Source organism: Octopus bimaculoides, chromosome 4, assembly GCF_001194135.2.
Source record: "Octopus bimaculoides isolate UCB-OBI-ISO-001 chromosome 4, ASM119413v2, whole genome shotgun sequence".
NCBI classification, from domain to species: Eukaryota; Metazoa; Mollusca; class Cephalopoda; order Octopoda; family Octopodidae; genus Octopus; species Octopus bimaculoides.
The window spans coordinates 43,223,802-43,237,974 of NC_068984.1; the positions used below are offsets into that span (position 1 = coordinate 43,223,802).

At 33.7% G+C, this 14,173-nt stretch overlaps 1 protein-coding gene across 2 annotated transcripts in view; it reads right to left on the reverse strand.

Annotated features, from left to right (window-relative positions):
- The window catches only part of LOC106874000 (fermitin family homolog 2), a 106,464-nt gene extending 94,193 nt beyond the window's left edge, over positions 1 to 12,271 (reverse strand). Inside the window, exons 1-2 of one of the 2 annotated variants that reach the window (XM_014921553.2) lie at positions 11,955 to 12,271; positions 10,323 to 10,504 (exon numbers count right to left, since the gene is read on the reverse strand). In XM_014921553.2, the coding sequence (XP_014777039.1) occupies positions 10,323 to 10,461 (139 nt within the window). In that variant the 5' untranslated portion in view covers positions 10,462 to 10,504; positions 11,955 to 12,271. Of the gene's footprint in view, positions 1 to 10,322; positions 10,505 to 11,561; positions 11,847 to 11,954 lie in introns of those variants that run through there. The other variant, XM_014921554.2, reaches the window with a different exon arrangement.
- Between the last annotated feature and the right edge of the window lie 1,902 nt (positions 12,272 to 14,173).

Below are 14,173 nucleotides of genomic sequence, written 5' to 3' on the forward strand. Positions count from 1 at the left end.
TTTCGAGCGTGGCCGTTTTCGTGCGGGTGACACGTAAAAGCACCCACTCTCTGAGTGGTTGGCGTTAGGAAGGGCATCCAGCTGTAGAAACTCTGCCAAATCAGACTGGAGCCTGGTGTTGCCATCCGGTTTCACCAGTCCTCAGTCAAATCGTCCAACCCATGCTAGCATGGAAAGCGGACGTTAAACGATGATGATGATGATGATGATGATATATATATATATATATATATATATATATATATCTCACATGTATGCACACACAACAGGTTCTTTCAGTTTCTGTCTTCCAAACCTGAAAGGCTTTAGTTGGCCTAGAGCTATAGTAAAAGGTGCTATGCAAAGTGACATAACCACATACTATATGGCATGTCAAATGCTCTACTGATACTGCCAATCCATTCCCTCATGATAACTGTATACTCTCCTCCCACCACTTAATACTGAAATAAAGAGAAACCAGTTAACCATGCATCCATCTCACCAAACATAACCCATAAGGCTAACTAGACCATTCCCTTTCCACATCTGAAATGCTCAATTCTCTGAACTTAAAATTGGCAGGATAACTATTGGTAGAACATTGCACTAAATTTTTTTTAATTTAGCAATGTATTTCATTTTTCATGAACCAGAAAGAAACATACCAGTAATATACTGAGTTACAATATCCTGTTCTGGTCCTAAGATAAAAATCTTGTTTGTATTGAAGTATTCATATTTCAATTTAAAAACTTCCATTATAATATTGAAAACTTTCGTGCTCAACATTTGTTGAATAAAATTCAGAAATCCCTCCAAATTCTTAATTTCAAGATTCAAAATACCTTTTTTTTTTTTAATAAAAAAATGGTCATGAAAAGTTTAAGATCACATTAATTGAAGCAATAGGTCATATATATATCAAGCAATGCTTACCATTAAACTACAGTTATGTTGGAGACAGAGGGGTAAGAGAGCATATGGGAGTTGATTGTACAAAAATGAACTGAATATAATTGGATATCATAACTAAGTAACACTATAACAATAGCAATATAAAGAAGTTATTCAAGGACCCTTTTGAAGCAAAATATTCTATTCTTTTAAAATTTAATTTTAGAAACAAAACTTAATTTTACTTATTTTCAACAACTTAATTCTATTCAAAATAACTATTCAGTCTGGTCTTGCTTTTAATTATACAATGCACATACAAATGATTCCATGTATCCAAATAAATCTACATCTGAGAAACACAAAGGGTAACCAATCAAATTCACACACACACACACAATTATTATTGTAATCAAAAACCAATTTCAATTCCAAATACACTATCTTTACAAAAAATGTGTTTATGCTCCCATACATGTATTTGGTGTCGGTCATTGTAAAAAAAAAAAAAAACTAAAATCAGTAAATAACATTAGCTGAAAAAAGAATTACAATGATGAAGTTGATAAAATCTTATTCAAAATTCAGAATAACTGTCTTTCAAGTCATCAAAACAGCTTGTCAAACAGTGAACAAAACTAAAAGCAATACATATAGATGAGAAATAATAGGAAATAAGCTTTACTGAAAGAGAAAGGAGCTAAACAGTGGTAAAAGAATCTTGAAAAACTTGAATAGAATCAATCTAATAAAAAGAATCCATCACTATAAGAAATGTAAGTGGAAAAATATTCAACACCTATATACAAATAAACATGTCATATACAAGCAGGTACACAAATACACCATTTTATGTTATGGCTCTATAGCTTGCTGAATCCTTTCAAACCATCCAGCACATACCAGCATGGAAAACAGGTCTGATGATGATTGTGTGTTTTTATATTTATATATATAATGTTCTAAAATTTGAGTACATAACTATCACCTGTCTCCTCCAGTCACTGTACCTTACCTCTGCCACTCAAAACACACTACCCTGCGCTCCTTTTCCCAGAATTGCAGCACTCTCATATTTCTGCTCCACCCATACAAACAGTGGCCTATATAGGTTCTAACTGAACACCAACAGCATAAATCTCACTAGTCTAAGAATTTGCAAAGGTCATGGGCACTTGTTGATTTTTTTTTTTTTTCTTTTTAAGTAAGACCACAAGCTTTTATAGAGCTGATTAAGGTTATCTTTTATCGCTACACTAAGAAGTAGTTACCAAGCATATTAGAGTTTAGTAACTTTTGACAGAGTAAACATGCTGAAGTCAAGCATATTTCGTTTTGTCTATTTAAAGCTATTGAAATGAGATTAACACAAATTTGTAGGGAAATTAACGGATCAACTACAACTCCTATAATGAGGAGTTGAAAAAAAAAATGGGATTAAAAAATAGTTCCCTGCACACACACATACAAGGAGATAAGCGACAAATAAAAATAAATTAATGACACATCAGATAACTGACATCAAAAGATGAAGTGGCAAGCCATGATAGAAAATTATGGGAAATGTGGATGCAAGAAAATATATAATCCAAACAATTGGTACAAAAGAAGTATGAATGCAATAATAGTGTGATGCAGGTTGAACAAACATCAGCGAGCAAAATTTTTCAGTACTGGTTTCAAGCAAAAATAGCTGACACACCTACATTTCTCACAAGTTTAATGCAAATCTAGGCATGCATGGGAAAATAGAAAGCAAAACGAAATTTTGATTTACTGGCATTAAAAATACTGAGCAGTTGCACTTTCATGACAAGAAAACTAGTTGGAATATAAAAGAACAGAGAAGCAGAGAAAAAAACAAAAGAACTTTAAGTCCAAACTTACTGAAATTACAAGAGGAGGGAGGTTTTCAGAACAAACTATAAGTGGAAAGTACTTCCAACAAAATATATAACAATTAACAGCAGGGTTGTTAATGTTAAGAGTGAGGAAACTGTGTCTAGAGAGTTAGTTAAGATAACAAACAAAATAGGCCACCACAGCATACAAATATGGAAGTATTGTCTTTGCAACAAATGTTTTTGATTAATGCTTTATAGCTATTTCTGTAAAAAAAATCTTACACTGGCATTGAGTTTTGAATTTTTTTGATATATGATACTTGTTTCTAGCTGGCTTAACCCTTTAGCATTCAAATTTCTGTCAAATTTAATACCTTTTTTTAATCACAATGTTTTGAATTAATCTCAGAGAATTATCTGAGTTTTGAGATTTTGATGTAATTGTTTATTTTTACAATGACATTGCAGGGTAGATGTGATAAGCAGAATCTGTTCATTTTAAACATAAAACAAGTGGAATATTGGGGCTGGATATTGTCAGTTTTAAATGCAAAAGGGTTAAGAACTTTACTTCCCAACAACATGGTTTCAGCTTCAGTACCACTAGTGTCTTCTATTATTGTCCTTGGGCTAACCAAAGCCTTGTGAGCGAACTTAGAAGAACTGATTTAAATATGTGTGTTTTTGTCTCCTTACATTGACACCATGTGAGAGTCGTAAACAAGTGTCACCATCATGTTAGGAGAGTCCATTTCCAATCTACCATAAAAACATGTCTGGTTATGGCTAAAATAACCTTACTTGGAAAGAGGAAGATTGATAACAGGAAAGACATCCAGTCATAGAAAATCCACCTCAACAAATTCCAGCCACTTTGTGGGCAAGGAAAAGTGGATGTTAAAAATTATATATTTAAATATAAACCTCAAATACTCTTTTCTGTATAAATTTTCCCGATATTTTTCAAAGTTAACATCATTGAACAAACAGAAAAATATGTTAATAAGCTAGGCAGTTGACAGTTTTTAACTTGAAAACAGCAAAGTCTCTTGTTCATGGTCAATAGCTAATTTCCAGTAACCTAATTTAAAGTAGTGCAGATATATTGTATCTTCGTAACACTGCAATCATTGATAAGAAATGAGTTCATTTGTTTAGTATCAGTTGTCTTGGAGTACTAGGCCCCTTGTACTCTATTTGTTCTGTTTTTGAACTTTAGAATACACAATGTGTGTGAATTATTAAAGTTTTCACATACAATGCTTGAAATATGGACATGCACATACATTTCTACTTACATCACCTCAATATCTCAAGAAAAAATTATTTCTTGACAGCTGAATTATTAAGATAGGCAATGCATTTGATGCAGAAAAATTTGATACGACTTTAAAACAAGTTTCTACAGAAAGTTTACGCATTCAAATCAGTGAACTGTTATGATTAAAGCCGTTTACATAACTAATCAATAAAGTTTTATGACAGAAATAAAGAATTTCAATAATAAAGTATTTAAAAACAAAAGTTATCAGACTAAGAAATAGTATGAAGGTAAACAGATTAAGTTCTATATCTCAAAAAAACTAAGGATGTCTTCCCAAAAACTACCATTTACAGTAAACAAAGCAAATGTTATCTTTGTGACAAAGACAACAAGCAATACAACATCCAAAGGCAAGTCAGATTCAACAAACACTAAAATAAGTAGCCATATTGAAACCAGAATTTCTTAAGTAGATTATGTTAGATGAGAAGGCATATGTTAAGATAAAAGCTGAATTACATAAAAATACAAGAGACATACTAATAAAGTAATAGAGAGACTAGAAGACATGAAAGAAAATTAAGATGAAGAGCTCTTTCTAAGATAGGTTTATATTTTTTCTTAACTTCGTATTGCAGTTAGTGAACAGTGTTGTTGGTTACAAGTTTGAAACGGGTTAATCACTGGTCCCTGCATATCTTACAAGACTGATAAAGAAGTGTTTGTAACTTGGTGCAGAGCAAAATATCTGAAGAGATTTCATCCTTAAGCATTCAATTTTCTTACCAATGTCTACAATTTTGGCCGATTATATCAACCTAAATCTATGTTAGAAGCTATGTTCCCAAGTGGAATCAAACCTAGAACCATGTGGTTGTGAAGTACACTTAACCACACAACCATGCCTGCAACTCATGTAGAGGAACAAGTCATGAGAAATGTTTGTAATTCAAATGGGGACACAGAAACAAAAATGCTAAAGTTTTTAATATTTTCAGAGTAACTTACACATGAAATTTCGTTTTTGTATGTGGTTTGCAAGATTCTTCATGTGAAATCGTGTGTTGAAGCATATTTTACTGTGTCTAGAGAGAGTCATTTTCTTTTAGTACCTTATTAATTTAACACACTCACTGGTCTGATTTCCACTCATTTGTTATTTTTTACTAAAATTTTCATTGCGACTTGCAACTTTTTCAATAGCTGACTTCTGTAAAAGTTGCAAGTCATAACGAACATTTTAGTAAAAAATAATAAATGAATGGACATCAGACCAGTGTGTTAAATTAATAAGGCACTAAAAGAGAATGACTCTCCCCAAACACAAAATTACACATGAAAGTACAACTGACAATATATCGGTTACAAAAACAATAGATTCTTAGTGTCACAGTACTTCAATTCAAGGGAAATAGTTTGTGTAATGTATGTTGCAGGGTTTGGTAATGCATGCTATTAAATCAGTTAACGAAATTAACATTAAATAAATATAACAGATTGCTCCAAACAAGTGTTTTATAAAATAAAATAAACTTTCTCAACCACCTTTCATCTTAATTCATCTAGTCATGATGGGATGCAATTTTAACACTTTTTTAATAGAATGCATTTGGAGAAGTGACATCACCTAGATTTGAGAAAAACTATTCCTGAAAAGCATAGACATGACTTTTCTTAAGACAGAATGGTAATTTTTCATAGTAAAGAGATAAGGTTACATTTTATGTACTATGTGCACAAAAATTCAAAACAATATGCACAGTGAGTCATGCTGTAATATCTTAGTTTCAGCCTTCCTAACACTTTATCACTTGACAAAATGTACTGGATGCTTTTTTTCCTTTTCATGGCACCAGCACTAACGAAGTTGTCTTGCAACAAGAACGGACTAAAGAACATATCCATATACATGATGGGCTCTCATACAATTTTCCCTCAATCACTTTCATTCATAAGACATACATCTGCCCAAGATGGAAACTCAAAACTTCAATATTATAAAGTCATACTGGTACTACTGTCCCAGAAGGCTGGCAACTAAATTCTGACCTTGAGCAATTGAGATGACTTGGACAGAATAGCAGTCATGAAGAACAAGTAACTTTAGCAGTGGCTGTCAATGTCATACAGCTAAGTTATCTAAGATTGTGTAGAATAAAGTTTTCTGTGCAGACACATTCTAAAACAACTGCAGTGGGTCTGATCCCAACTGAATCTATCTTCAAAGAGAAACTGAATAATTTGAATATAATTATAAGCAATAATAATTTGAATATAATAAGCAAAAGATAATTCCTTTTGCAATAAAAAGCTTCAGTTATGCCTTTAGGAAGTCGTTCTATTTAGCCCCAGAGCAGCCCTAATCTAGTAGGCCAATGATCAAAAGCTATGATTATATCTTACTGTCAGACAAAGTATATCAAGGACTACACTATACAATGTAATCTTCCTTTTACTAAAGATGATAGTGTGTGGTTTCAAAGAGATTTGGCAACTATTTTGCTATTTCTAGAAGGGCAAGCAACTACATAATGACTCTCAGTGGTTTGTATTGTCATGTGGTGATACATTTGACAGCAATACTACCTCAAATCTGGAAGATATTACTTCTCTACAAATATTCTTCTGGAGGAATGTTAAATTACTAACAAATTATTCAAGTGTGAAATGTAGCTGAGAAAGTTTTGAGGGTATGTATAATCAATTATTTATTTGTTTTTTCCTTATTTGCAAGCTTTCCAAGACTGCTGTGATTAACATAGTGGAAGTCAAAGGCGGCAGAAAAAATGGACAAGGAGAAATTCCAGAGGAACAGCATTCTGAGTAGGAAAAACAAGCAAAATAAATGGAGTGAGCACAGTATGAATAAAGATAAGCAAGACCAATGAGTCAAGAATGCCTGTGTGACAATGGTACACATCCAGGGAGAAGAGGCCACTCTAATAGCAGTAGAAAAGTTAGCATGTCTGCCAGAATACGAAGTGTGTTGATAAACAACTTCATACCATAGGAAGTCTATTACAATATAAAAATAAACTTGTCTTTAAATATGTAGTCTGTTGTTACGTGCATGTATTTAGTTTTGGCAAAAAAAATCTATCTCAAAACAGAGAAATCAGAAAGGTAACAACTCTGGAAATTTACTTGCTATCACTATTAGCATGGCTTAAAATGAAAACTCATTCAAGATGTTCTTTCGTTTTGAATACATCTCTTTTACTGGAAAGATCTACTTATTCACAAGTTGCATAATTCTTTGCTCTTAATCCTTGATCCAAATCACAAAATTCCATAGAAAGCCTGTGACTATCTCCATCATTGTTGCATTAACCAGATGAGAGAAACCGAAATAGAGGGCATTGATCCATCACAGGCAGTTTGTTCAATCAGAAGGAATTGAATTCAACATAGCAGGTCAATAAATCAGTAACCAATTTTAATGCTGCTATGTTTTCACAGCCAGTAGTTCTCAGTCAGACACCAGATCTCCCCACCAAAACTGAAGTTTTGGTACCTCCCTACCTCCAGTCTTTAATAAAAAGCGAAGTAGAATTTGCCTCCACATAATTCTTGATTTTACTATGGTGTTGGACACATTTAAAAAGTTTTAAGCATTATGAATTTTATTAAACGCAGTAATTTTATCCAGGCACACGATAAGAAACAGTGGACTAAGTCACTGAAAGTGAATACAGACACAAGTCAACATTGTATTGACTTAACTAGTGAGGGCTCCCACTTCGACACACAACCAAACTTTGACAAATCTAGTGTACCGAATATGTAGGTCATTCTCAAACATTTGATCAACGACTGTTCAAACAAGCTGAGTCCTCAACCTAATCTGAAGAGATACCGGTATTTCCAAAAGGTAAAAATTTAGAGGAAACAGCGACAATAACCAAAAACAAAATGGTGAGAAAAAGCATTTTATGATTAATTTGTATCGGAGTGAACTATACAAATAATTTTCTATCATTTAAGTCAAAGAAAACTGTCACAACATGCATATTAATGCATATTTAGTAAAACAGTTTACAGGCGATACACAATGTTAAAGAATAAATAATCCGAATTATGTTTAAGAATGTTTATTGCAATGTCGGCAAAGTCAAAGTTCTTAAAGAGATTACAATCACTCCTAAAAGGGATCGTTCTCAGACAGCAAGAAGCCATTCTCAACAGCAAAATGAACGGGTCGAGTTTTTCAGCTTTAAAATTCGATAGGCAAATCCAAGAATATTAAAAAGGAAAAACAGGTTAATTGGACCTAACGCTCAGTGCAAGTGTTAAATGGGAAAATATGAGTAGAAATAACATTTCAAGCATGGCTCTTCGTCGGATAGAGGAAAGTGTCCAGAGAAGAGAGAAAAAGAAGAAGCAGTAGAGAGTCTGGAGAAAAGCACAGGTGTCGTAACATGGTCAAAAAGTACGATACCTTAGTGTTTTAAGAGGAGCACATTAAATAATGTAGTCCAATACATCCACCTGAAGATGGTATAGTTGAATCATAAGATGTATTCGATCACGGATGACAAGCGTAAAATTATTCGCCTGATCCGATGCCCAACAAGTCAAAAACTATTGAAATGAATTTTTTCTTCAAAGTTCGAAGAACCCAAGATTTCGTGCTGTTTTTTTTTGTTTTTTTTCGAAAAAGTTTATAAAATTCAATTGATCAATAAATAAATAAATAAAAAGGGGGGAACGACTTTTTGTGATAGACTGGTCCAAAATTAAAACCAATTAAGAAAATGCTTCCGGTATACAAGATTTAATTTTAACAGAATTCCTAAACAGACAGTAAATGGTATGAGTATGCGGTGAGAATGAGTGATGAGAACCTGGAGAACAGGTTAGTGGAGGGTCAAAGCGAATGTAGAAATAGGTCAACATGAAATTTGTATGAACTGAGAATTATGGAAACTTAAAAGAATGGCACTGGGTGATGGTGATAGACAAGTCAGAGAGAGAGTAAGAGGGTGGGCGGCATCGAGGAAAAGTCTGAAGTTGTGAAAATATTCATCTTCAAAAAATGACGAACAAGAGTTATACAATTCTCTACAGTCAAACGTCAGAAAAGAAAATTAGAAAAATTAATACAAAATTCTAAGAAAGAATAATGATAATTGCAGTTAGCTTTAATCATGACACTAAGATTTTCAGAAGAGGAATTGCAGAACCCCATTAAACAATGTACCTACTACCTACCTACTTTTAGTTCTCGCCTGAAAGAATGGGGGGGGGACCTTCCGGTTCTTAAAATACTTTAACAACAGTTGTCGAAAAGAAATTCTAAGCAAGTAGAACCGGAAAGTGGAATTGAACCTAAAGAATAGTGAAATAAAATGCTTGAGAAATAGAAAAACTATTTTAAATTTCAAATTGTTCAAAAATGTTAGCTATCCGGTTTTTAAAATTTTTTTATTTTTTTTTATTTTTTTATTTTTAATTGAAGAAAGTTTAAGTTTCGTTTTTAATGAATTCATTTTGTAAACTACATACTACCGAAAGTTATTTTAGAAACCGATAAAATTTTTCTTATATCGAATAAGAGATCAAATGATCATCTAAAGTAGACAGACTATTTCTAGTTATTCAAACGTAAATGCTGTAAACATTCCTAAGATGCTTTTTAAGTGACTTCACACATGAAAGTGATAAGCCTCATTTTACAGGAGTAGGGGTTATTTTTATCGCACAGCTTGAAAGATAGAGGTCAAATATACCAAAATGTATTAAGAAAAGAAAATCAATTTTGTCTATTTAATGTCAAAAGTCATTATACCGATATAAGACGATTCGAACGAAGGTTACAGAAAGATGGAAAAAAAAACTGAGTAAAACGAACGTCTAGTTGAGGCCATGACTAAAGTGTAAGACGACCACTAAACAACCACTTGATAGATCCAACTGATGAAGAACAAGAAGTAATAAACTTTCGTCCGTTTTATAAGCAAGTTCTAGCCACCTCTTTAATACTATACGCAGTTACAACAAAAGGACGATAATCAACTCGAAAGCGTGCATGGCCTGCCAGGAACACTTTCAAAGTTCGAACGTATAGTGGTTGCTTATTCATTTTCAACATAATTTTGAAAAAAAGATTACCTCTACTGAAACATACCTTCCATCTGAGAACCAAAAGACCGACTATTCAACAAAAAAGATTGGAATACAAATTTGTTCTTAAATGTAGTAATAAAAGATCACTCAAAGAGCGAAAAGTCAATTATTTAAATGTATACAAATGAAGTGAGTTTTTTATACGACTACAGTTTATACAATAACCACCATTGAAGAGGAAAAGACACTGAAAAACAGAGACGTTAACTTACCGAGGGCTTCGACTAGTTGTAACATAACCCCGCCGATATGCAGGTCACCTTTCACTCGTAGAGCTATATCGACATTTAAATCAGTCACGTTTATATTCAGCTGCCAAGAGCCATCGATATATCCATTATCGGACATCATCTTGGACACTCACTTTAGGGAACTTATTAGGTCCACTCACGTTCTACAATAATAATGAAAAACAATTATTCTAAACAACATTCAATATTGTAAAATTTAATTACGAAATAACATACACAAAGCTTCGTCCTTAATTAAATGGGAGGGAATGCTATTTCAAGAAATTTCAGTTTTTTTACTGATCAAAATAAAGTTAAGATGTCAATCCAGGCTAAATACTGTCTGCAATATTGTTTATATGCATTGTGCATCTGCTATACAGTAGCAAATGTGCCGGCAATAAATTCCTAATGTCGATATCACAACTTAATCTCGTTATATGTATGTATCCCTTACCTTCCCCCAAAGTTGTATTATAAAGATATCGCTCTGTCAATAAACTTATATCGAACTTATAAAGAAAAATATGCAGTTTAGTCCCAGGTCAGCTCTAAATAATCAGAATTATAACGAAAAGTGTCCCAGCTGTAAGCATCCTGTTCAGTTGCGTAGCTAGGACCAATATACGGTTGGATGCGATGTAAGAAATTTAGTAACTATTTCTAGCAAGTCGCACAACCGCATAAAAGCACTCTAGTTGGTTTATGATTTGCGTGTACGATAACAAATTGTACATGTATGTAATACGTGTGGCGTATGTGACAGTGAACGTGTATGAATGTATGACAGCTAAAAATATATCTAACTGCACACAGAAGAGTAGGCTTTGTCAGACCAATTGTTTTGAATACTTAACACCGATCACAAAACGAAAAATATACATTTGCGTTGCTGTTAACAAACTTTCACACATGTAAACTTTGTCTGACAATGACAAGTTTAAAAAAGGAAATAACTGCTCAATCAGCATGACAGGGGTGCGAAACTGGAACAACGGCTTCCATATAGGGAAATACAAACACCGGTTAAAATATCGCCCCACTACAGCTGTCATCGTTGATGATGGTAAAAAGCCCTGCATGGCTATATTCTAATAGATCTATGATGTTAATTGTCATGATCATTTGAAATCACTAACTCATTTTGCAGTTGATACATCATTACAATTACATAGCCAAAACATGTCTGCTTCAACTGCGTATATATATATACATGCTTACATAGACCTGCGTATAAATTATAAAGAACGTGTTGTTTAGTCCAATGACTTATCAAATGCTGTCTAGATGTGACCAACCCATATTTTTTTTTTTAGGTAATGTACTCTCCAGTATCCAAAATATCCATTTGTTTAAGACGGAATGGTATGATTTGAGGGTAATTGATTGTTATTTCTAGCAGACTACGCAATCACATAGAGACACTCTCGTAAATGTGTGTGAGTGGTGAGACAGACTGCTTATTTCACTGCATATGTACGTGTGTAGCTGACTCTTCAGAATACAATAAGCGGTAGCGGCAGAAGTAAAAGAGGTAACTTTTGTGAAGTATTTCGTGCACCAATATTCGAAAAAATAAACTCCAGATAAATCGATATTGTCTTGTACGGATACCTTTTAAAAAGTTGACAATTTGTTTTTAAATGTTTCCACCTTCTGCAATTTCTTCCAGGATTTAAAAAAAATAAATAATTATCAATGAGCGCCCGACTGGCTGCTGTGAGTCCAGAGGCCAGGACGAGTAAAGTAAAGAGACGGTTAGTTAGCCATTTGTTAAGCAACTTGCTTTGGTCACTGCTAGTGCGCTGCCGTATGACGTAGTATGTTGAGCAGAAGAAACTAGCACGCTGATTGGTTCCCTCAACATCCTTCTCATTCTATTTATTCCTTCTTTCTTCCTCTCCCCTCCCACATGTTTCCGTTCTTTTTTTCTTTCACGATTTTTTCTAGCTTTTTTCATTTTCTGATTGTCAATTACTTTTCTCTGTCTGTCTCTCTCTCTCTTTCTCCCCTCCCTCATTCGAATCTTATTTATTCGTCCTGGTGTTTTTTATTCTCTCTTTACATCTTCTTTCCTCATTTTCTTTATTTCTCTAATACCTTTTTAGTTATGTGTGTACGTGCGTGCTTATGTGTGTCACATGCGTTTATTTCCTCCTCTTCTAGACACTTTGTACATGTTTAATTGTTTTTCGCATGTCTTTGAGTCTCGTTTCGTTCACTGTGAAAGTACCTTTTTACATATATATATGTGTGAAGGTTATGAATGTAATTCTACTGCTCCTCTGCTTCCAATACTATAGCACCTTTTTTTTTTTTACGTCTTTTCTTTTTCCTTTACCATCCTCTTTCTCCTGAGTGTTTCGACTTCATTCTTTTCTGTTTACAACTCTTCTTTCTTTACCCCACTCCTTCGTCATATCGTTAAGGATTGCCTTCTATGGTCATTGACGATTCCAGCAATTCCCTCTCTCGGGGATGCTTGAGCAGCAGCAGGAGGCGAAAGAGGGAACAAATACACACACACACCTCTCGCGTTTTATATGTGTGTGCATTTATCTGTTTCTATATTCATGAACGTTTAATCAGATCTATTTGAATTTACGTTTCTATCAATTTGTGCGTATACATACAGACTGACTGAACGAATCGAAAAAGAAAATGAATGGATACAGAAGACAATACAAAGAAAAAGTTTATTTATATTTATGTATAGGAGTGTTAAAAGTTTATTGATAAATTTGCAACCCACAAAACGAAGCAATTGATATTCAAAGCGAAGAAATGTTATATGATGTGTGGTCAGAGAAGAGACGGTGTACAAAAACAGGATGTTAGGACCTACCGGTTGACAAAAGGGTGGGAAAATTGCGTTTGGTAGTGACAGAAAAAGAAATGTTAATGAAACAAATTTAAATCGGTCTGAAACATGTTCATTTAATCCTACTGACTTTTTTCTAAAGACAGGCGCTTAAGTTTTGCCATTACAGCCGATAAGAGGTCAACTCGCGCTCGCAGAACAAGTTGGTAAATAGAATATTGTAATCAATAATGGAGTGATTGATACATGGTTCGACTCCACTCAGTGAGCCTGTTGCGCTTTTCGATCTCAAATTGTTTATAACGTGTAATATTAATTTTCATTAAAATCCTAGCAGTTAATTCATAATATCTCCGAATCACTCATTTTTGTTTTGATTTTTAAATTATGTTGATTTAGTTTTGAACGCGTATTTTTTTCTATCATTTGAATGTAACTCTTTGTTTCAGAAGCTCTTTTTGCAACCACGTAGTTTTAGATTCAGTCTGTCTGCGCGGCACCTTGGGCAAGTGTCTTATCATGGAAAGACTTCCGCCCGTCCTCTCCCCATCCCCGTTTTCGCCCACATTTGTTTGTTTAAAAGAGAAAATTGCCAAAAATCGGCATTGGGAAATTCCGCCCTCCCCCCACTTCCCCCAAAATTCTTAAATTTTGACTTTTTACCCAACACTAACCCTAAAACCCTAACCTTAAAACCCTAACCCTAAAACCTTAACCCTAATACCCTAACCCTAAAACACTGACCCTAACCCTAACCATAACTACAGAAATTTTTATCAGAATCGTAATGTCCGTATTTTTCCGCATATTTAGAAAAAAAAAAAAAAAAATTCTTAAAAAAAATTTTACAAAAATTTTTGGAAATTTTTTTCAGAATCATAATCTCCGTATTTTTCTGCAAATTTTTAGAAAAAGATGAAAAAAAAAAAAAGGGTGTCTTTTTGGCGGAGGAGACTGGCGGAAGTCTTGCCCTTCGAATTTGGTGGATGGAAGCTGAAAGAGGCCTGTTATA